Below are 22014 nucleotides of genomic sequence, written 5' to 3'. Positions count from 1 at the left end.
TCCGTTTGTTGGTTAGCCGTTACAGGGCTTTCGAAGCTGGCTACTAATGACGTGCTGTGTGTCTTGCATCCCTGCCTGTTATCTCACTGCTCTGCAGAAGCATTCCACAGAATGGAAACCAGAGATCAGACTTCCGTCTGGCAGTGACCACGTCATGCTCAAGTCCCTGGACTGGAATGCGGAGTATGAGGTTTATGTGATAGCTGAAAACCAGCAAGGGAAGTCCAAGCCAGCTCACTATGCTTTCCGAACTTCTGCTCAGCCTACTGTCATCCCAGGTACAGCAGTCATAAGCTTTACCGTTGTTTTCTGCTTCTAATTAATGCAACAGTGCTGCATCCTTTAATGTGCCTGAGTAACCCTGACAACTTGCTTGCTTAAAGCCATTATCACAATTGGTTACCCATCCAAAGCTTAGTTTTTGCCATGTACATACCTGTACCGTAGTCCATGTTACAGTATGTACAGCATTAGCAGTACACTGTTAGGAACGCTACATGACAAATCCTTGTCCGACTGTTTACAGGGAACGTTGGCTCTTTGTATCAGGGTAACAGGATGGCTAGACGAGAAGAGCAGCGGAGAGAAAATGCTCTCTGAAACCAGAAAGTAGGGTTCTCATTTTAAACTACAGCAAAAGAGACCATTGAGATCTCTGGGTGATGCTTTTCGCAGTGCAGATTTCCCTTCCAAATCTGCTTTGGGCTTGCTTACTGCTCATTTGTCCCCCCAGCTCGGCCTTTGGAAAATACAGGCATAAGGAGTTTGCTAGTGGTTGAAAAGGGAGGGGCTTAAAAATCTTCCTCTGAAGGCTTTTTTATTAAATGAAGTGGAGAGCAGATTACAGTAATTTTAAAACAGCACTGTTTTAATGTTGGGTAGGGCATCAGGAAAAAGCAACTGAATAGCATTAGAATGCTGCTGGAAACTCTTCTTTCAGACAGACTGTACTTATTACCGTGCTTAAAAAGTGAGGTAGAAGCACAAGTGCTACAAAAAACAAGCAGACCCTATTAGCTGGGATGCTAGGAATTTAGCAGTTCGCTGGAAGGTGTTGAGAGGACAGGCACTACTTCTTTTCTACACAGGTGGTAGTAGTGCTTTTAAAAAACCAAACAAACAAATAAAAACCTCAAGGATGAAATTGCTGGACTACCTGTAAATTAAGATTCTAACTGGTTAAAGGTAGGTGGACGAACTTTAAAGCTGATGAGTCAGTCAAGATAAGTCCTCACTGCACAGCCAGAGTTAAGCATACTCATGCCAAGACTGGTGCTGACGGCCTACATTGAAGGGAGCGACTTGATTTCATTCCGTCTTCTAGATTAACTCAGTCTCGTGTTTTTCTTCAGAACAATTAGAGAGTTTTCTTCAGTCTTTTCCTTCCACTGAGAATTCAATCGTTGGTCTGCCCCCGCTGCGCCCACTCCCCTCCTGTCTGAAGGAAACAGCTGAGACCTCGTGCAGTGTGCATGCTGAAATGCCTCTCGAATAAGCCAGATGACGTTGTTAAGCATACGAATGAGTGACCTAGTTGGTTGGGCTTGAACAATGTGTATGGTAGGGAGGATGAGGGTAATGGGGCAAAAGAGAGATTGGGATGTATGTTTGAACAAGGCTGTAGTTTTGGGTGGAAGGACCCTCAGTAACTCATTAAGCAACTTACTCTCTGATTCTCATTCTCAACAGCTCTAATACTTGCTACCCTCACATATTTGAAGGACAACTGACTGATGTGGCAGGAGAAAGTGAGGGTAATTGGGCAAAGAGTGCCTTAAGGTCAGTTCAGAGCTGCACAGTCAAGTGGGGTAGGCTGGAAACAGCAGAAAGTGGTTCCTTTGCACTGTGACGTATCTCCCCAGGGAAAGTCACAGGTACTGGTCAGTCTTCTTGTTCCTCCACAGTCCTTTGTTGCCTTCCTGTGCTGATACTCTCTTTTCGCCTTTGTTACGTGCCCAATGGGACAACAAAGCTACCTGGGACAGCTGGAATGTCTTGCACAGGGGTATCAGCAAATTTTGAGAACGCTGCTGCCTTTGGAATACAGTGTTTGTACTGTAGTCCATGGCAATGGGAGCCATGGAGCCCAAAAACGAGCCCAGATGCCACTGAGCCCTTTAAATCCAACAGTAACATGGGCAGGGACCCTCTAAAAATGGCAGGGGGGGAAGCCCAGTTTGTTACCACAGTTGTAACTTCTGTAACCTCTCTGAAATTATTCCTCACTTAGTCTGGTGTGAAGCATAGGAGGAATCAGGCTTTGAGGCTGCCACTCAAATGTTGCATTTAGAAATGTCGGAAGCACTTTGAAAAGCAGTTGTTTTGGAGTGCAAATTTGCTGCAGGGCTGACCCAACAGATGGATGCAGTTTGTTCTCCGAAAGAATGTGCTCTTGTTCAGGGGCAAGTAGAGCACTGTGCAGTGAAATGATTACTGCTGACTATGCTGGATTTGCGACTCTGTTTCTCTAGGTGGTGTTTTTTGGGTTGTTTTTTTTTTTTTTTTTTCATTTTGTAGAGGACTTTGGTTTCTATTAGGCCTTCTAAGGAGTTTCCAGAGCCTCTGGTTCCCTGAGCTGATCCCCAGACTAATAACATTGGGGAAGATATTTCCAGAGGGCAGGCTAGACTTCTGTGACATGCAGTCAACAGGCCTCATTGAAATGAAGGCAAGTATGCCAAACTGCAGTAGGGAAGAGGCTCTGTGTTACTTTCCTTTTGCATCTCTTGTCGTTTTCGTGGCATTTAGCTTTTACGTTTTTATCTCAGAATAAGCTGCACAGAAGTCAGAGCCAGTGCCTCTAACATGGCATTGCTGTGCTTGACAGTAAGAGCTAGGAATTTCCTGCAGACAAAATGTGTATTTATTATGTAGTCCTTTGTTACCGTCATCTGTACAGTGTCCTTAAGGAGGCTGGAAGGATAAGGGTATTATTTTCAGTAATAATAATAATTGCATTAGAGTAGTGCACGAGCAGCTGGAAGGCTAAATGGAAAAGTCAGTCCTGTGTTCTTGACTGTTGCGCTTCTCCAAGCTGTAGTCACCCGGATCTATTATCCAGGTCCTTGGTACAGCAGGCTTTGGGGGAAGGACTTGGGCAGGCAGGTGGATTGTCACAAAAGCTTTGCTTTTTTTTTTTTTAAAAAAAAAAAAAGAGTAAAAGGCAGTGTTGTCCTTTCAAAAACCAGATAACCATTTTCTCGTGTTTCTCGCTGAGCCTTCTGTTCCATCATTTTTAATCTCATTTGCTTGCGAACCCCATAAACCCTGACTTGGACCCTGCTCTGCAGCTTTGGACATTGCTGAGCTTCTGAACCGGCCCTTTTGTCGGTGTGAATGTGCTAATGCTCTTCTTTAACCTTTAGCCATTTTAATTTACGAAAATAAATAAACCTTTGATTCTTATGTTTTCTATATTTATGACCTAATTTTTTTTATCTATTTTTCTCTCTTTCTCTCTTTCTTTCTTTTTCTTCCTCGTCCTTTCTTCCCTCCCCTCTCCCTTCTTCCCCTTACTCCTTTCCTATGTCTGTCGTCATACATGTCACCTTGGATCTCACGGGGAAACATCCACGCTTGCCACATGCACCAAATTTGTTTTTAAACAACCATATTTTCCCCTCCTGGGAACCATTGTCTGGCACCTGCAGCGACCTTGGGAAGTCCATCAACGTCGTCCTCCTTTGTTTCATTGCTTCTTTCTGCAGTGACTCTGCTTTTGCTCTGTTAGAAACTTAAAATAAAATAAAACAATATTTGCTTGAAAAGGCCTGGGTCCCACCCAGGCGTGAAAGCAGATAACTTTGCTTCAGAGGATCATGTCAGTTCAGGAAAAACAAAAACAAAACAAACGAAAACAAAACCCCACAGAACATTTAAAAACAAATAAATGTTTAATTTGAAAGAGTCAGTGTTTTGTAACAAGGAAAAAAGGTTTAAGCAAGGTTTTTTCTCTTTAACATTTTTTTGTTACTTGTCATGAATTTGCCCTTTTTAATGGATGTAAAGACAGATTTTTGTTGTGTGCTTGCTGTTTTTCATCAAAGGATGGTACTATATTGAAAGCCTTTTAAGATACTGCTTTTTACGGATTTCTCTGCACATCTGGTGCTGATCACCACGGTATTATGCAAAAGGTTTCTAAAGCCCCATCCACAAATGTAAACCCACAGACTATAAAAAGAGAAAGAAGATTTTTCAGAGAGGATCCTGCTGATTGCCCAGATATCTCTGTGGGCTTTTGCATGTGGATTCAGATTTATGGCCACTAGAAGGTTTTCCTGAGGTGGTGGTCTGAATATAAACATCTTGTGGGAATTACACTGAGGAGATTTCGCTCTTTTTTTTAATGTAGTTGAATCCGTGCGCCTTCATTGGCCCCTTGTGCGCAGTCACCATAGTGGATCTGGGGTGTGATACAGCCCATGGGCGTACAGATTTGCGATGGATGCTTGTCTAACGTTTTCTGGTTTTTCCACTACTGTATTACCAGCTCCATAGAGATCCCTGTTCTTTCCATTTTAATAGAAATGATGAGTTTGGATGAAGTTACCTGACCAGCTAAATTATTATTATTACTGATACTTAATAATATTCCTGGTTAACTGTGCATGTGACACTACCAGACAGGATTAATCCATGGTGTAAATTGGTGCAATATCATGCATCTTTGTTACAAAGTTCAGTGTATTGCATTTCGTTGAACAAACTTTAGTTGATTTTTTTTTTCTTCTCTTATGTTCTTACTTTAAAAAAAAAAAAAAAAAGCTAACATAAAACCCCAACCCACAGCAACAAAAAACCCTGTGCCCCTCATGAATTGTCGTTGTGATGGGAAATCCATTTGGCTCTGATGCTCTTCTAAAAATGGGTGTGTGTCTCCCTCTAGGTTTCTCTTTTGAGTGGGCCTGAGGCTGCCAAGGATGAAATTGCTGACATAACTGTTGAACTGTCTGTACGGAATGTCTCAAATACGATCAGTTGTATGCAATGGGATTAATCTTTCTAACAAAATCCTAACAGGGACAAGCAAAAACCCCCGCCATCGGTCTTGCCTAACTATGCATTTTATGCTCTGCACATAAGTAGCTGCTGTGTTTATTCAGACCTTGTTCATTATGATTTGTGAACTGCTTTTCTATCTAAATTATAAATGAAAAGTTTGTGCAGGTGTTGCACACAAACCATGTGGATTTCTTTTTTTTAACAAAAAAAAAAAACAACCCAAACCTCACCTCCAGTGTTTTATGGAAAATTTGTTAGATCTTTTGAGTTTACACCTTAGTGTTATTGAAGTACAACAAAAGTGATCGTAACACTAAAAAGTTGTGTGACCTTCCCCTATAGCTGAATTTATTAAGTTCATCTGTAGATCTCGTATCAGCTTGCATTGTGGGTTTCCCCTTACGCACGGACAGAGGTTGCTAGCTGAGGTTGAGATACATCTCCCCCAACTCCTAGGTTACTAAAATTGTCTTGCCTAAACTATAACATCACATAAGTGTCTTGTGGAGAGAGAGCAGCACCTCTGGAGGCCATTCTTCTATTCAAGGAGAGGTGCCTTAAGGCAGCGGAGATGCGTCATGCTCTGGGGGGTCTCCTTTGTGGTGACTAGGCAAAGCCCAGAGAAGTAGATGAGAGATTGTTCACATGGCTGAAGTTACTTGAAATGAATGCCCATACTCAATGTCAAACAGGAATCCAGTCAACATGGAATATATACAAAAAGAGCTTCTGTCCCTGTGTTCGTAAAAATAAGGAGCATAACTGGTATTTTTACCACCACTTCACGCAGATTCATAACAGGTCAGATGCTAGATTTAAGTCGGATCCTTGAGGTTTGACAGTCAATGCTGGACAAGGTCCCAGAACTTACTCTTGATGTAAATGAGATAAAATAAAAATTTGCAGAAAAGCCAGCTCTTTCTTTCTGTGCTCAGAGATGAGACACAGGCTCAGATCTGGAACCAGAAGTTGTTGAAACACTCTGATTTTCAGCGCGTGCACGAAACCTTGCAAGCACATGTTCTGGGTGAACATGTCATAACCTACAGGAACGCTGGAACCTCAACCTTTAGAAAAGATGTTCCCACGTGCGTGTGATGAACTGCAGAGCCTTTAGGTTCTCACGTGGCCCATGGGATTCCAGCAGTTGTACCCCCAGTTTGCTGTTACGTCTCTACATATTTTCAGAAATGTTTGTCATAGCATTACTTTGGCTGCCTTCGTTTCACAGGAAGGCCTTGTTTGATAACGTTCTGCTTCACCAGGATCAGTTGCAATTGTTCACACCACCTAGTTTCTGCTAGACAAAAAGAAGTTTTTGAATCTCTCCTGACTCTTGAAGCTGGTGGAGTGCAACGAGCAGCGAGCGACACTGAGGTGTGTGCCTTGCGGTAGTGTAGAAGGGCAGCCGTGGCAGAGGTCAGACTGCCGATCAACTGTTCAGATTTATAGTCGGATTTATCCTGAAAAGAGGGTCTTTGCTTACGGCCTTGCTTTTTTTGTGTCCTTATATTCCTCTTTTCATTCTTGTAAAGGGAGTCAGTCATAGGAAAATGAGAGCTTGAAGCCAGGAGCAGACCACTGAAGCCACACAGCCTTGGTAATAATCTAAAAGGAGTTCAGTAGTAGTTTTGGGACATAGCCGTTGTCCCCTTGTCATGAAGGAGCGTTCCACAGGCTGCTGTGTTTCTACCACCTCGTAGCCAAGTTGAAAGCAAGCATAAATTGTCGAGCCAAAATCCATGTGGAAACAGAAGCTTTGGAACAGAAGGATGCTTGCACGTTGCTTTTCTCAACTATAAATTGTGCAGAGTGTCTGAGAGAATGAGGTCTGTAAAATGTGGCATCCCTTGTTTGAAGGATGCTTTTTAAGCATTTGCAAATCAAAGCTGTTAGCATCGACTGAGAACAAATAGCTTTTCTCCTGGTTTTGGTTTGTTGTTTTTTTTTTCTTCTGATGCATGAAACAAATTTTTGGTTGGTTTGTTTTTCTCCTTTCTGAATATTGTAGGACCTTTTGAAATGCCTGGAATCCTGTCTGCTTCTCTCCATCCCTTTTTTGTCTCTCTCTCTCTGTGCCTGAACATTCTTCGCACACTTTAGCTGAGACCCCACTAGGAAGACATGTCTGAGTGGTTCTGCTCTCTCTGACAGGGCAGATGTGTCTACAGAGTTGCAGAAGGCAAAATTGTTGGGTCATTTGATTGTGCACTGTGAAATAAGGGTGATTAGAAAGGTCAGTCTTGTGGAAAGCTCATTTTCCATTGAAAAAATAATTAGTCATTAATAAATTCTTCACTTCTTTAGAATTAAGGACTCAAGAAATGGGGGTTTTTTAAACGTTTCGTGTTTCCTTATTTAACCTGCGGAAGTATTATACCTCTTAGTCCTGAGAAAAGCAAAAGGGAGTGAACGGAAAGTTTCTTATCAGATTGGACGTGCCCTGGTTCAGGTCAGGAATGTCCACCATCTATTTACGCAATAGCACTCACTGGTGAGACACGTGCACTCTCCTGTACGCAGTGTTGGCAGCTGGTGCTCAACAACCTGTTTATTTATGCACTTCTTCTGTACGCTGAATTGTTTTAGGCCCCAGCAAGCTCATTAGGTATATTGCCTAAATATTAGTTTGATTAAATACAACATGAATTTAGCTATAGGATGGAGCAATTAGTTCTTCACATATTTGTAGATCAATTTCATTTAATCAAGTGTGCCAGTCCGAATACGTATAATGTACTAATAACATACTATATGCTTCCGGCATTTTATAGCGACAGTAAAGTTCCTTTACAAACTGTATACAGAAAAAAGAAACTTAGCACCAACAGCCTCCAAGTTCATGGGGTCTTTAAGGATTCTGATACTACTCTTCCTTTTTGCTACTCTCTGAAAGATCTGGAATATCAATTCATGTAATGGATTACAATTCATGAAACCAAAACTAGCGGAAGAGATTTGAAACTTACTGAAACTTGCAGGGCTTTCGTACTAGCCTAGGGAAAAAAAAACCAAAACCAAACATTGCAGGCAGTTACCTTGGCCCAGTTTCATTGTCTGAAACAAAAGCTGAGAAAAGTACAAAACCAAGGGCGTTCCTCTGCAGATTTGTCCTCGTTCTCCCCAGCTCCGTACTCTTCTGGCAGCCTTCCCTGACATAGCTGCTCGTGCTCCCTGGGGCAGAGCAGAAGAGAGAATGGTTTGGAAGGGAGGGAGAAACAAGGAGGGGAGTCTTGTGCTATTCAGTAGCTCTCCTTCGGGGATTTAGAGAGGAAAGAGTTCTTTCTGTAGCTACCATAGCAGAAACTGGATCTTTGGCAACAGTAGTGCAGTGGGTTACAAAATTTCAGGGCTGGTCAGTCTAGACCAGGTTACAGCAGCTCTTGTGGGCTGCTGTCGTGCAGCACTTCACGTTGAGGTTTCATTTGACAGTACAGTCGCTCAGTGTAACTTGGGTGCTCTTCGCAATTTTGTGCATCAGCTGTGGATCATGTTCTGTGGCTGCAAGACCACAGCGGTCTGGGCTAGAACTGTACCTTCACGCTAATTAAACCAAGTGGACTTCTGAGGAAACTCAGAATTATTTTGTAGTTACGTAGGAACCCTCCTAGTATAGCATTATAAATAGTTTATGTCCTTGCTTCCTAAACAAAAGATAGGACCCTGAGATAGTGGAAGGACAGCAGGGCACATCTTTGCTATGGACTGTTGGTTACCTTTGCTTCAGCAAATCTCAGGCAGTTGTAGTGGCTGAAGCTTTACTGTTTCAGGGATGCTTGGGGTCACAGAGAAAATCAGTGGCAGAAGAGAGAATTGATGCTAGGTTTGAACGCCTTTATCTGTTGTGTTAGTCATAAAACTGTCTTTTCTCTGTTACATCTGATCTTTTCTAACCTTTCATGTGAGAAAAGCCTTGCAGGTTATCTGATAATGCGCCTGTGGTCTGGACAAGTTTCATAGAACCTGGGATACCTGCAACAATTTTCAGATTTTCTGTCTGTGAACGTTTAGATTTTTGTTCATGTTGTGTTTGTGTTTTCAGTGCCTCACAAGAAGCTAATGGAAGCTACGTAGAAGCAAAATTTAGACAGGCTGTAGATCAAACCGTGGAGCCATCACTGGGTCTGCAATTAGCATTTTGTGGGGCCTGGTACTTGCTGGGGTGTTCTGCAGAGGAGTGTCTGCTGTCCCAATGGATCCTAGTGCATGCCAAGGGCTATCGGAGAAGTAAAACTCTGCTTCCCAAGCACCGGTCAGAAATGCACAGCCACGCGCACACAGACATGTGAGAACCTGCCACTGACATTTTAAGTGGGATGGCAAATGTTGCTTGGAACATTTCTTCCATCTCTTTCTTCCATTTTTGCTTTCCGTTACTAATCCTAAACAGAGAGAGGTGAGTGTCCAGACAGGCTTTTCTGCAGTAGTGCTAAATGATCTGCATAAAATCCCTGTTTAGAAAGTAAAGCAGATTTCTTTTCAGCCAAGTTGGGTGGAGAAAGATACGACGTTCTGCTCTCATTTGGGGATTTCTGTTACAATTCCATACATTATTCCTAGCCTAAACTCATCCACCTTCTGTTCCCAACTTTTGAATCTTCTTGTATCTTTGCTCAAATAAAGTGCCTTTACTTGTATGTTCTATTAGGGCTAAACCGACCTGACTCATCCCTGTACGCTTCTTTTTTGAAGTTCCATTGACTGAGTTTCCCAAGTAACTTTTTTAAAAATTCTTCAGCCACGATTGTGATATTTCCTCGCATAGTCTTCCTCCTCAGCATCTTTTCTGAAGAGCTTTCCCACGTTAGTCATACCCATGCCAAAGCGTTCTTTCATTTCCAGCTCCTTTTATCCCTGTTTATACATGTGCCTTGGTCTTGCCAGAAGTGAAATGGTAACAGGCTGGCCCAGGATCCCGTGGGAATGCCCGAACCTTTTGATCTCCACTGGCACAGCGAACTGACTCCTGCACAGGAGCGCAGGAAGAAATTAGTTCCTTCCTTACTGTTTCTGTAAAGCAGCTTGCCCGAGTCCAATTCTGTGGGTAAACACGAAGCCGTTTGAAAACAGCCACGGCTGCACTGCCGGCCGAGGACCCAGAACCTTCGTCTGTGCCCCAGAGACAGAGGCTGTGATTGTCCCAACGTGTTGGCAGTTGTTGCAGTTGTTCTTGCAGCTCGCGGGGGTCGTGTGCAGTGGTTCACAGACAAGGTGTAGGCAAGGTATAAGGCTAGGGGTGTGGTCAGATAATTCCTGACCTTAAGGGGCTTATAGCTGATACTGACAGCTCTTGTAAAAGCTGGTGGGGAGAGGAAGAAAAGAGTTGGACTCTGGTTTGAATGGAATTTTCCGGAAGATGTCTTGTAGCACATGGGAAAATTCTGTCTGTCCCAGTATGAACTATTTTGTCTCGCTCCAGCTCTGGTGACTGAGAATAAGGTGTATTTTGGATGTACAATGAGGAACTATGGCCGTGTAATCCTGTCTGATGCTTTCCTTAGTGCACCTTTACTAGCCTGCCAGGGAGCTCATTCCCAGAAAGATGATGTAGATGAGAAGTTTGACACATCGTTAGCTTTTTCTCCAGGAGCTCGTATGAACAGGAACATGTTAATTATCGAATAATCTACGCAAGAACTGTGAATACATTAGAAGAGGGGAAATACATGACCTCCTCACTGCCTACATACATCAGAGGGTCATTTTAATTATGCAGCCTCCTGCAAGGTGCTGACAGGGGGCTGCTCTGTGGCATAAATGTTCTGCTGAGCATTCAGTGGACTTGTGATGCAAATGTCAGAGTTGGGTGCCTCAGAGTGACACTTGGATACAGCTAAATGCAGAAAGAAACTTTCCTGTTGGAGTGTGGATTCCTTAATACGTATCAGGGTCACCAAATGAACACCAGTTATCTGCCTCGTGCTAAGGATGTTCTGTCTCCTATTTTTAAGTAATAAAATGTGTGGCAGGGGGTAGGGCTCTCTGTCTGTGAGCCCTGGAAACGATCTCTCCACCTGTCAAAGTTAACCTACGTCGCGCTGAGGGGAGAGAAGTGGTTTGCTGGAAGTGTTTGAGGGTTGTGACAGCCAGAGTGAAAAATGCAATAGAAGTGAATAGAGTTGCATGTTAACTGAAAGAAGAAAAAAAAAACAAACCCCACACAAAATATTCCTACGGACAGTGACAGACATGCTGCTTCCTCAGAAGGCTACTTGGATTGTTGTCTGTACCTAAGCGAAAACGCTTCTAGAGCATTCACTGATGAGCTCAACTATCTCTGGGTGAGACACAAAAAGCTTACCCCTTCCTAGTTCTGGATGGCTGAGTCTTACCTAAGAAGTAGGAAAGGGTTTAACTCCTCCTTTCGTTTTTCACCACATAAGGAGCTAATCAATGCTAAGGCCCCCCAGGTATCACCCAGTGTTCTGTGTCCCGCCAGGGCAAGTCCCACTACAGAGTCTAGGCTTCGCTTGTCCTTGTGCCAGGCTGGCCGCGCCAAAGTCATTCTGGACCCTAGACACAGTCCTCATCTTGAGAAAGTGCTGGAGGGAAACAGAAGCCCTTCAGAGTTCCAGCTAGGTATATGCTACAGTAGAAGAGGTTTCTGTAGTTTGCTTTCCAGGCCTTTGGCAAGGGCCCCATTAGGTCCAAGTGAAGCTGTCTTTCCAGGGGAATTGTCCTGCATGTCTTTAGGATAAAGTACTGGTCGTAACACAAGGCTGCTAGGTGTACTTCCTGTAAGTCTCCCATACTTGCAACCTAAGCACAGCTAAATCTAAGCCATAACTAGCCCCAACTTGCCTTTTAACTACACTGCCTTCTTCTCTTTTTGGTCTCTAAAGCCAGCACTAGCCCTACATCAGGCCTTGGGACTGCTGCCATCATAGGCATTCTCATTGTTATCTTTGTGCTACTCCTGGTGGCTGTGGATGTCACCTGCTACTTCCTGAACAAGTGTGGCCTGCTGATGTGCATTGCTGTCAACTTATGCGGCAAATCTGGCCCAGGAGCCAAGGGCAAAGACATGGAGGAGGGCAAAGCCGCCTTCTCGTGAGTACTGTCATCACTTCATTGCTCCTTCTGTTGGTCAGCCTGTCCCCTCAGCAACCCCAGGAAATAAACTGTTTCAGGGAGTTCTGGGTTCCTCGTCTCTGGTGGGAGGGTGCTGAAAAGATCTGGGGGCCACGCTGGTTCTGCTTTATATTTCGAGGAAGGGGTTTCCTCAGCTATTTCTCTGGTTTCATCCTATTCCTGTCAGTAGCCATCAAACGGCTGGCCCAAATGCTGGACGTCACGGTGGTCTTCTGTGCTGTAGGTAATAACTGGAAAGGGAAGTGACGAAAAGAAGTAATCTGCTGTTTAGGCTAGTCTGTTTCTGTCGTTCACTATCGACATTTGCAGGATGTCTTTGCAGGAGGATACCTGGGAACCAATCTCCATGCGATTCCTTTGTTACAGGAAAGATGAGTCCAAGGAGCCTATCGTGGAGGTGCGGACTGAAGAGGAGCGGACCCCCAACCACGATGGGGGAAAACACACGGAGCCCAACGAGACCACCCCGCTGACGGAGCCAGAGTATGTTGGCATTAGTTGATCTTAGCACAGGATTAATACGTTGCCCTCAGTTGCCTTGATCCCTGGTCTCTCATGCCCATGGCTTAGGGCAGGAAGAGAGGAAGAAAGGTAAAATCTCCACATTCCATTTGCGATATGCCAAGTGAGGAAATGCCTCCTCTCTTCCTCAAGATTCAGTGACTCCTGTTTCCAGTACTGGAAGGGAAAGGGGAGTAAAGCAATGTCTCTGGAAAGACCTGTCTCTGCCAGTCCTGTCCAGTGTAGATCAGGCACCTGTCAAGGCTCACTGCAAAGGATCCAGAGCAAAAGCAGCCCCCAGCTAGCACTGACTCCTGCTTCAGCTCTGCCCCAGCAATGCTGGATGAGTGCTTGAATGCCCCGTGGTGGAAACAGACCTCTGTACTGGTATCAGCAGCAGAGTAGGTACGCTCCAGATGTCGGGGGAGGCATGGCAAGCCTGATGATTCTGTGAGAGGGCTGAGAGCTACCTATGAGCTTTGTTTATATGGGAGAACTTGTCTAGGGCCCGAGTCTGTGAACCCACGTTAGCTGGGATTGGCAAGGTTTAAGTATCACCCACTGTCTGCGTTGTGCTTTTTCCTAGACTGTTGCAGTTCTAGTGTCCGCTGAGTGAGCTATGGAGAAGTCTCTGTAGCTTCTGGAGTAGTAATGAGAGGAATTCACTTTAGGAAGCTGCTGAAATGCTTCTTAACATTTAGGTCAGGTTTGGGGTTGATGGCACAAGTTGGGTTCCTTTCCTTCAGCAGAGTCATCACAGTGGTGAGGTGGTCAGGCTCTTCCACCTGCATACTGCTCACCTCCTTTGAATGAGGGTAGCAGTGGGGCCCACTGGTAAAATGGCTCTGCTGGAAGTCTCTGTAAGGTGAGAGGAGAAAGGGCCTATGTCCACAAGCAGCACTGAAATGCAGATGGAGGAATAGCTGGCATTTATATCGTCCTCATTTCCTTGACAAGCCTTACCAGAGTTTTAACTCAGTTCTCCTCCTCTGTGAAGGTTTTCTGTCTGTTAATAAGTCTGAGGTGGTGTTCTCAGGCACGCTGGCTTCTCATGGAATAAAGCATTTGTTTTTTGAGCCTTGCATCCATGTACTTGTTGAGGCGAGCAGTGCTACATCGTGGCTGCTAAAGCGTAGTTACGCTGTCAGACATGGTCCTAAGGCAAACCTTATTCCAGCTAACATAACAGGCTGGAATCTGGTCAAAAGAGCGGAAAACATCACCTAAAAGACGCATGTATGCTTGCGTATGTGCACATGCATTACACATGTGTATGAGAGAAAGTTATGTTCTGTGTGATTTGATGAAGGCCTTAGACTTGCAGGCAGAAGGGCAGGGCCAAGATGAGAGACTGGATTCAGGGGTCCTACACTGGGACCTTGCTGCGTGGTGGCAGATGGCACAGGGCTGCAAGCTCAGAGAATTGTTATAAAGCTTCCTTGTGAGGTTAGGCGGAAGAGGCTGAGAGGAAAGTTAGGCTGAAAGGGAAGAGTCTCTGCAAGTTTGGCTAAGACTTGAACCAAAATCTGCGTGAACAAGCCATTCCTGAAGGTCGTGTCCTCTTTGCTCTCTTTCTCTTCCTAGTTATTCTTCAGTCATCCCAGCTGGCCCTTGCTGCCCTTTGCACGTTTGACCTCTGAAAGGTTTCTGCTCCTCTGAGTACCTCTCCGTGTTCTGTGTGTGTCGTAACCACGTGCCATGCTGCTCCTCCACCACCCACCTGCCTTCTCGCATCTCACGCTCTGCTCCCCTTTCCTCTGCTGTCATTTACAGGCTTCATTGTCTCTATTTCTCTTCTGCTCCTGTCCTCTTCGCAGGCACCCCGCCGATACTGCAGCCACTGTTGAGGACATGCTGCCTTCTGTAACTACGGGCACCACTAACTCTGACACTATCACTGAAACCTTTGCCACTGCTCAGAACAGCCCCACCAGCGAGACCACTACGCTGACCTCCAGTGCTGCCCTGCCAGCCACGGCCATTCCTGACTCAAACTCCATGTCGCCTGGCCAGGCTACTCCAGCCAAAGGGGCAGCCAGCTCAGTCTCTTCACCACCACCCTCCTCCACCCCCAAAGTGGCCCCCCTTGTCGATCTCAGCGATACCCCAAGCTCTACTCCAGCTACTAACAATTTGTCTTCAAGTGTCCTGTCCAACCAAGGTGCAGTGCTCAGCCCCAGCACTGTTGCTAACGTGGCCGAGACCTCCAAAGCGGCAGCTGGTAACAAGCCAGCTGCCCCAAGCCCTGGAAACCTTACTGGCCCTCCAGCTCCATCAGAGCCCAAGCAGGAGGCCTCGAGCACCAAGAGCCCTGAAAAGGAAGCCGTGCAGGCCAGTACAGTGAAGAGCCCAACAGAGACAACCAAGAACCCAAGCAATGTGAAGAGCGAGGCTGCTTCAGGCAGCACCACAAAGCCCTCCCAGAATGAGGACTTTAAAATGGACGAAGGGACCTTCAAGACACCAGACATTGATCTTGCAAAGGATGTTTTTGCAGCTCTTGGCACTACTACTCCTGCCAGTGTGACTAGCGGGCAAGCTCGTGAGCTTGCTTCTTCCACTGCAGACAGCTCTGTACCTGCTGCACCTGCAAAGACCGAGTATGGCTGCCTTTAATCTTCTGTTGGTTGTGTGCTATGTCTCTTGTGCGCTGGTGCTTGTGCTGTGTTCTTGTTGTGTGTTCTCCTAACTAATCTCATTGTTTCCTTAGCAAACTAACTCATCTGTGAACCAACTAAACAGGGCTTGGCTTTAAAGGTCCAGGAGCAAAGCAGAAACAGGCTGTGCCAGGGAAGCAGGGAAAAGACAAACCCGGGAATTTATCATAAATGCATTAACCTTTTAGACTCTTACGCAGCTTTGCCTATCGTAGGTTATTCTTTTGTGAAAGAGATCAGAAACAGATCAGTCTGGTGCAGAGGAAGTGCTGTCCTCAGCCCCGTAACTTCAATGTCCTAAACAGATCGGTGGAGCCCTTCAGAGCTTACTTCAGTGTAAGTGGGGCAGAAACTAGTGCCATGTGAAACTGTAGCTCTGGATTTGTCCCTGAACTGGCAAAAGGGTAAGGCAATGCGGTCCTGTCTGAGTGAGGGGGAGCAGCTCAGCCCAGGTGGGTCAGGATAACTTGGCAGCGTGTTGTCATGGTATATTAGAGGTGTGTGCCCCACACAGCTACGGAGCATCTGGCCCTTCCCGGAAAGCCTGGGTGGCACAGGAGATGCGCTGGGGTTGGCGGGTGCAGCCGAGCGACTCCCAAGCAGAGAAATGCGTGTTCACTTCAATGCACTGCACCTAAAGCCACTGCCCTGCCGTGCTGGGTGCTACAGAGAGACAAACAAGAGATTTGTCACCTGGTAGTGAGCTGAAAGGAGGCAGGAAAAGGTTTACCCGTAGTAAGGAAACATTTCTGCTGAATTAACGCAACTTGGTCTGTGTCAGATGAATGAATTCTTGGTATGGTGGCACGCAGAGCTGTGTTCTTTCTGCCGATCCAGCCACCTTCTACCTGAGCTGCTCATCGGCTTCCCTTGGCGCAAATCAGCGTTGCAACCATAGGCTTAGATTCCTTTCACCTGCTCGTCAGGGTGAATTAAGATTGCGGTCATCTCGGGCTAACTTGGTGGCTAATGGGCTGGAACGGGCGCTTCCTCGGGGAGGCCGCCAGATGCGCCTCATGTGGCACTGTTGGGGACTATGAAGAGAGCGTTGGACAAACAGGCTTCCCTGACTCTTCAGTAGAGTGCCAAAAGATGGGCTGATGAACCTGAGCTTTAGCCTGTGAAGATGTTCACCTCCCTTACGCTTGTGAAAATGTGCTTGACAAAATTCACTACTTCTGTGTTTCCCTTCCTGCAACATACTGGGGAATTCTGGGGCTGACTTCCTGTAGGGAAAAAGATTTTCAGCTAAAATTGCAGCCTGTGTTAATAGGACACTTGGGTGACGTGAATGAGTGATGGTAAAACCGAATTCCTCTGCAACTGTGTGTTTTCCCTTTTGCTCCTTTCTGCAACGCAACATGCCTCGTGCCTCTGCTGCAGCCCGAGACTGCGTCCTACTGGGGTGTTAGCTCAGGGCAGGAGGGAAATCAAAGAGATTTCACTAGAGCTAAATGAAGCTGGCGTGGGGGCGGGGGGCGGTGTAAGTTTGATTTTCCTTATTTCTGCACCTGGAAATGCTCGTTTCGCTCTAGCGAGGCGATACATTTGCTTGTTTCCAGGAACACACTTTCCTTCTCACTGATTCAGCAATAGACAGCCTATATTTCTCTGCCTCTAAACTGTGCCATTTTGGTGATTCTTCCTCAGGAAAATCCCAGTAGAAGACAAATCTGAAGTGCAGGCAACGGAAACCAAGACACCTCCAGCAGAAGTCAAGACGGTCCCCAATGAAGCCACACAAACAAATGAGAATGAGAGCAAGGCATGATCAGCGACAGATGAAAGCAAACGACAGAACAACTTCACCTAAGCATTTAAAACACGGAACACAACACACATCTCATTCCTCTAGTGTCTGTTGCCTTTTTTTTAAAAAAACAAACAAAACAGAAAATGCATAAATGGGGGGAGGGGGGGAATCTCTCTTTTTCTTTTCTTTTTTCTCTTTCCTTTTTCTTTTTTTTAAAGATTTCTAGAAAGGTTCTATTTGTTGTGCACTTGCTTTTAAAAAGTAATACATTTTAAAAACAGGGTTAAACCCGTGGCCAAATCAGGGCTTAGCTGACCCTGTGTAGGTTCAAGTAAGCAAAACTGCAAATACTCTTTGCAACGTGGTTGGGAAGCTCAAAATCAACTAGTCCTAGACAAAAAAAAAAAAAAAAAAAAAAGACCAAAAAAAAAAGACCCTGTTCTTTCCTTCGTTAGTATAGCAGATATAACCGCTGTACTACTTGGTACAGCTGGTACTTAATGAACAAAGTCCACAATTTATTTTTATACTTTTCAGTCGAGTTTGAAATATGTAAAGCCTCATAAATAAGTTATAATTTCTGTTCACCTTGTATTTGTTCAGTATGCAAAGCGTCTCGAGCTCTTTGTGACTGAATTCTGTTCTCCATGTTAGACATTTATTTGGGTTTTATTGTTATCTTTTTTTAGGAAGAATGCCAAAATTGCAGCTTCGGGGATGTATTTCAATTTGCAGTATTCAGACTCTACATTTCTTTAAATTTTATGTTAATTTTTGCCAACTTTGTTCTTTCCAGTGTTTACAATTGACAAATATTTTTTTTAACTTTTGTTGTGTTTAAAAGTATGTGTAAAATAGCTGCCTTTTTTTTTTTTTCAAGTAAATACAGTCTATAGATTCTAGGTTAGCAGCATGCTTGCTTTGCAAAGGGAGACATTTTAAAACATGGATGTTTACAGTAGTTGTTTCCCCTTTATCTTTTCTTAATTATTGTTGTTATTATTATTGTTATTATTATTATTATTATTTCTTACTGGAGTAAGAAGAAGAATGATGCTGGGGTTTGGTTTGGGTTTTTTTTGGGGGGGGGGGGGGTGGGGTGGGTATTCGAACCACTTGTCACCACTCGAGGTCTTTATCCAGCAATCCACATAAGCACGTGCTTAACTTGGAACGAGAGAGTTGCTGGTGAGAGTCCTTCTATACTTAAATTTCGTAAGAGTTTAAGTCCCTTGCTGGACGTGGGCCTGACTGCATAAGAGAAATATCACCTCTGCTATTTTAGGACATTCTCCCCTTTCCTTCGTGGAACCCTCCCGGAGCTTTGAGAAGCAGAAGGGAGATTGTACAGTTAGGGCTGGTCTGGTCTCATTTCAGAGGTTTGACTACATCGATTCCTCCTTAGTATGTCAGTAAATACCATTTCCTTTGACCCTGGAAAGCTGATTTAAAAGCAAGGACTGTTTGTACAAGGGTGCCTGGCAGCAGGCGCATCCGCCCCTGCAAAGCTGGCTCCGTCAGCAGTTGGACTCGATGATCGCTGTAGGTCCCTTCCGACTGATCTGTTCTGTTCTATCGTGTCACGTGTATTGAGTCATCCGTTATGCTCTGCAGAATCGAGCCCATGAAATCAAAAGCAAGTGCTTGGAAATAGGTGCCAAGACTCCCCGTAATGTCACTTGTCTTGGCGTTGTGTCTTTGACGGTCGGAAAAGGGGCCAGTGTAGTCCTTGTATTGTAACAGCGGAGGGGGAGCTTATCAAGGGCATTTATCACTGGGAGTCGCGGAGTAACAAGGAGATTTTGGGGTGAAAAGCGGAGGCTTGAGCGGAAGGAAGGCAGAGGTATATAGGGGAGGACCAGCCCATTGTATAGAGATGTTCCTTCTGTTGGGGTTTTGTTTGGTTTTTTTTTTTTCTCTCTTTTTTTCCTCTTGTTTTCTTTTTTTATTCTACTTTAGATCTGCAAGCTTGTGCACTGTGGGTGCGTGACTATTTTAGTGTGAAACGTGTTTTTTGTCATAGTATTGAAATAATAAAAGCTTCAACATAGTTTGGATGTGGAAGGTGTAGCGATAGTTCAGATTTGAAAAAAAAAAAAAAAAAAAAACAGGAAAAAAAAAAAAAGAGAACAACTCTTACAAGGAACAGAAGCCTTTAAATGAAAACTCAAACCGAGCTGACAATGGCATCCATTCCGTTGCGCTGAGGTGATGAAGAGAAGGATGATGGGGGGTGGGTAGGCTGCAGTTTGGCTCAGGTAAATCGAGCCGCTTCTATCAGTGTACTCTTCCAAGTATGCAGTCTTTTACAGTAGCATCACGTAATTTCAAACTGTGAAAAATAACGGTCTTGTTGCTTGCTAAGTGTGGGGGTTTCTGCATTTTTTTCCTTAGCTCCTGGGATGCAAATGGTGGATGACTGGATATCCAGGCATAGACACTCGGGCAGTACCCGTCCTAAGCAGGGTATCAGGGCAGGACGGGTCCTCCCTTCTGAGCCTTGTGTCAAATTTGGCCCTTGCATGACCCACCACAGCAGTGTCAGTATAACTGCAGGGGAGTTTGGCCCACAGTCCCTAGGAATTCTTTTCGAAGGAATCCATCTGTAAAATGCAGCACAAAAAGCTACCGTGGTGTGTCTTGTGTTTGGGGAGAGTCCTTGGGCCAGCAGAGGACTAGTGGGTAGGCAGTGAGTACCTCCAGTCCTGTGGATGACCACGACCATTTGTTCCTCATTTCTGCAATGTTTTTGATTGCTTTTGTCATCTGTATGTTACACCTCCTAAGTTACAACCCACTGAGAGCTGAGCAGCTGATAGGAAGCAAATGCTGCCCAATGCTAATGACCAGAAACATGTCCTATTGGGTGAAAGTGGTGGCAGCTATCACCCGGATTGGCATTTCTGTCGTAAAAGGTAACCAGCTCAGAGCCCGATCCAACACCCAGCGGCATCGTTAGAAAGTACCCTGCTGACCGCAGTGGGTTTGTGTCGAGATCGATGGAGGGAGCGCCATCCTAAGGCAGAAGGGAGCCCTGTGATTGCCTGAACGCTGGGAGCGTCCGTCCCGCTCCTTTTTAACGCCCTCGCGACACCTCCCCGTACTCGCAGGTTCATTCTGGAGAGTGGTTTTATACTCGCCTTTGATGGAAAATAGTTGGTTTTCATTTAGAAGTACCCCGTTTCCAAGATAGCTTAAGCTTCATTGCTTTTATTTAAACCTTTGAAGAGGGACCAACCTGATGCCGTTTATGCTGTATATGTTTATATATGTATCCATGCCATACATATATATCTATATGGCAATGCAGACTGATCAGCTTCTAGTTGTGGAGTGATTACATTTCATGCTGCACCATACGTAAAGATGATAATAGTGCATCCAGTTGTTCAGCTTTTAGAGTGGAGTTTTATTTTCACACTTTTCTATGGAGCCTTCAAACCCCAGATTTTCACACTAGGCTGTTTTGATAGTTGTTCTCAGACCCTCCATTGACATCCTTACCCAGCATTCCCTACTTTTGGGGGCCTTCTATCTTGTTAAAAAAACAAAAAAACAAAAAATCTTTTTACCAAGTGAAACATCGATTCCACCTTTATTCCCATTCTCACTGGTGTAAATACTGATACTAACTGAGGATTTTGACTTTGCATTCTGTCAGAATACTGTGTTCAAATAAAAATTACAAAAAAAAAACCTCATGCCTACAGTCTGCCCTTCTTTAGACGCTCTGCTAGGTCCTGTGTCCAGACGTGGATTCCCAGGGTGGTATTTGCACGGAAGCTTAACCTGGAGTGAGCAGTCCCCTTGCGGCATGCCCCTTGCCTGAGGCTCTGGGCCAGAGACAGCAGGAACTGCAGCCGTCTGCACAGGGGTGTTAGTGAAGCAGTCGTGCTGCATGGTTCAAGCTGGGGCATCTCTGAAGAGTGGCACGGGCTACCGTAGCGCCTTTCCAAACCTGGGATGCGCAGAAAGAACGCTTGCCAGCACGTGGTTCCCCTGACGCGCTCTTCCGAAGGGCTGAGTGTCAGAGGGGAGTATTTTTTAAAGTTTGTTTTTTGGTCCCCTGTAGATAATTTCCTTGAGATCACTAACACACAAACGCAGTTTCGTGACTACTGTGAATCAGGGAGAGCTGCGTTTCCCATAAAAAGGCGCTCCTCTGTTCACTGGCTGTGAAAGGTGCGTGTGTGCGCGCCTCTGTGAGTGTTGGCTTTAAAAGGGTCCTCAGCCCATCCTGAATTGGGTGCCTGAACTTGATTAACGTGGGATGAACTCATTAAATTTGGTTCGGGCCTGAGCATTGATCTCCTAGGACGTGGATGGAGAAACTGGGGACACCGGCAACAAGGCAGGGAAAGGCCTGAAATCACAGCTTTGCTCCCAGCAGCTGCTTTTTGTGCTGGAGGATGGTGCCATCCCCTGGCTGTCTCACTGGTGACGGGCTGCACGTCCCACCCCGGGAAGGGCTGTGCTGGCTCCCCGGAGTGTCATGAAGCCTCCCTGGGCACCAAACGCCCCAGACAGAGCAAACTACCGGCCTGAGCAGCCTCCCAGGGACACGCCTCCTTGTCTGATAGCACGGAGGGTACAGAAATCATCGCTGTCAAGCGGCTGCTTCTCAGATGCTGCTGAGACCCTCTGATCCTGTTAACTTGGAGGAAAGAAGTGCCTCTTTTGAATGAGGGTTTAACCCTCAGCCAACTCCAGTCTCCTTCCCAAAGACTGAGAAAGCCCCAGCCTCTAAAGGGTGTCTTAAAAAAAGAAAAAAGAAAAAAAAAAAATCCAAGTCTGCTATAAAAATCAGGGCAACAGGTGCTAGAGGGTATTGGTTGTGGATAAGCTTTCCTGTTTCTTTCTTCAAGTTCTCTCTCCCAGGTGGTAGGTCTGCTAAACTGCGGTTCAGCTAATCCTCCTAGTCCCCCCCACTGCCTTTTTGCCCATGCTATCCCATTCCTGTCCCCTATGTATGAACAGAAGATGACTTTTGGCATTAAAAAAGCCAGA

The 22014-nt window shown here is 45.3% G+C and overlaps 1 protein-coding gene across 1 annotated transcript in view; it reads left to right on the top strand.

Moving 5' to 3' along the window:
* The window catches only part of NCAM1 (neural cell adhesion molecule 1), a 59331-nt gene extending 42306 nt beyond the window's left edge, over positions 1-17025 (top strand). The window contains exons 17-21 of the mRNA XM_086476774.1: positions 98-278; positions 11847-12054; positions 12463-12579; positions 14415-15197; positions 16905-17025. Coding sequence (XP_086332900.1) covers positions 98-278; positions 11847-12054; positions 12463-12579; positions 14415-15197; positions 16905-17025 — 1410 coding nt within the window. The remainder of the gene's footprint in view (positions 1-97; positions 279-11846; positions 12055-12462; positions 12580-14414; positions 15198-16904) is intronic.
* Positions 17026-22014: the final 4989 nt, after the last annotated feature.

Source organism: Leptosomus discolor, chromosome 22, assembly GCF_034619465.1.
Source record: "Leptosomus discolor isolate bLepDis1 chromosome 22, bLepDis1.hap2, whole genome shotgun sequence".
NCBI classification, from domain to species: Eukaryota; Metazoa; Chordata; class Aves; order Leptosomiformes; family Leptosomidae; genus Leptosomus; species Leptosomus discolor.
This window is presented reverse-complemented; position numbering and strand designations above follow the sequence as displayed.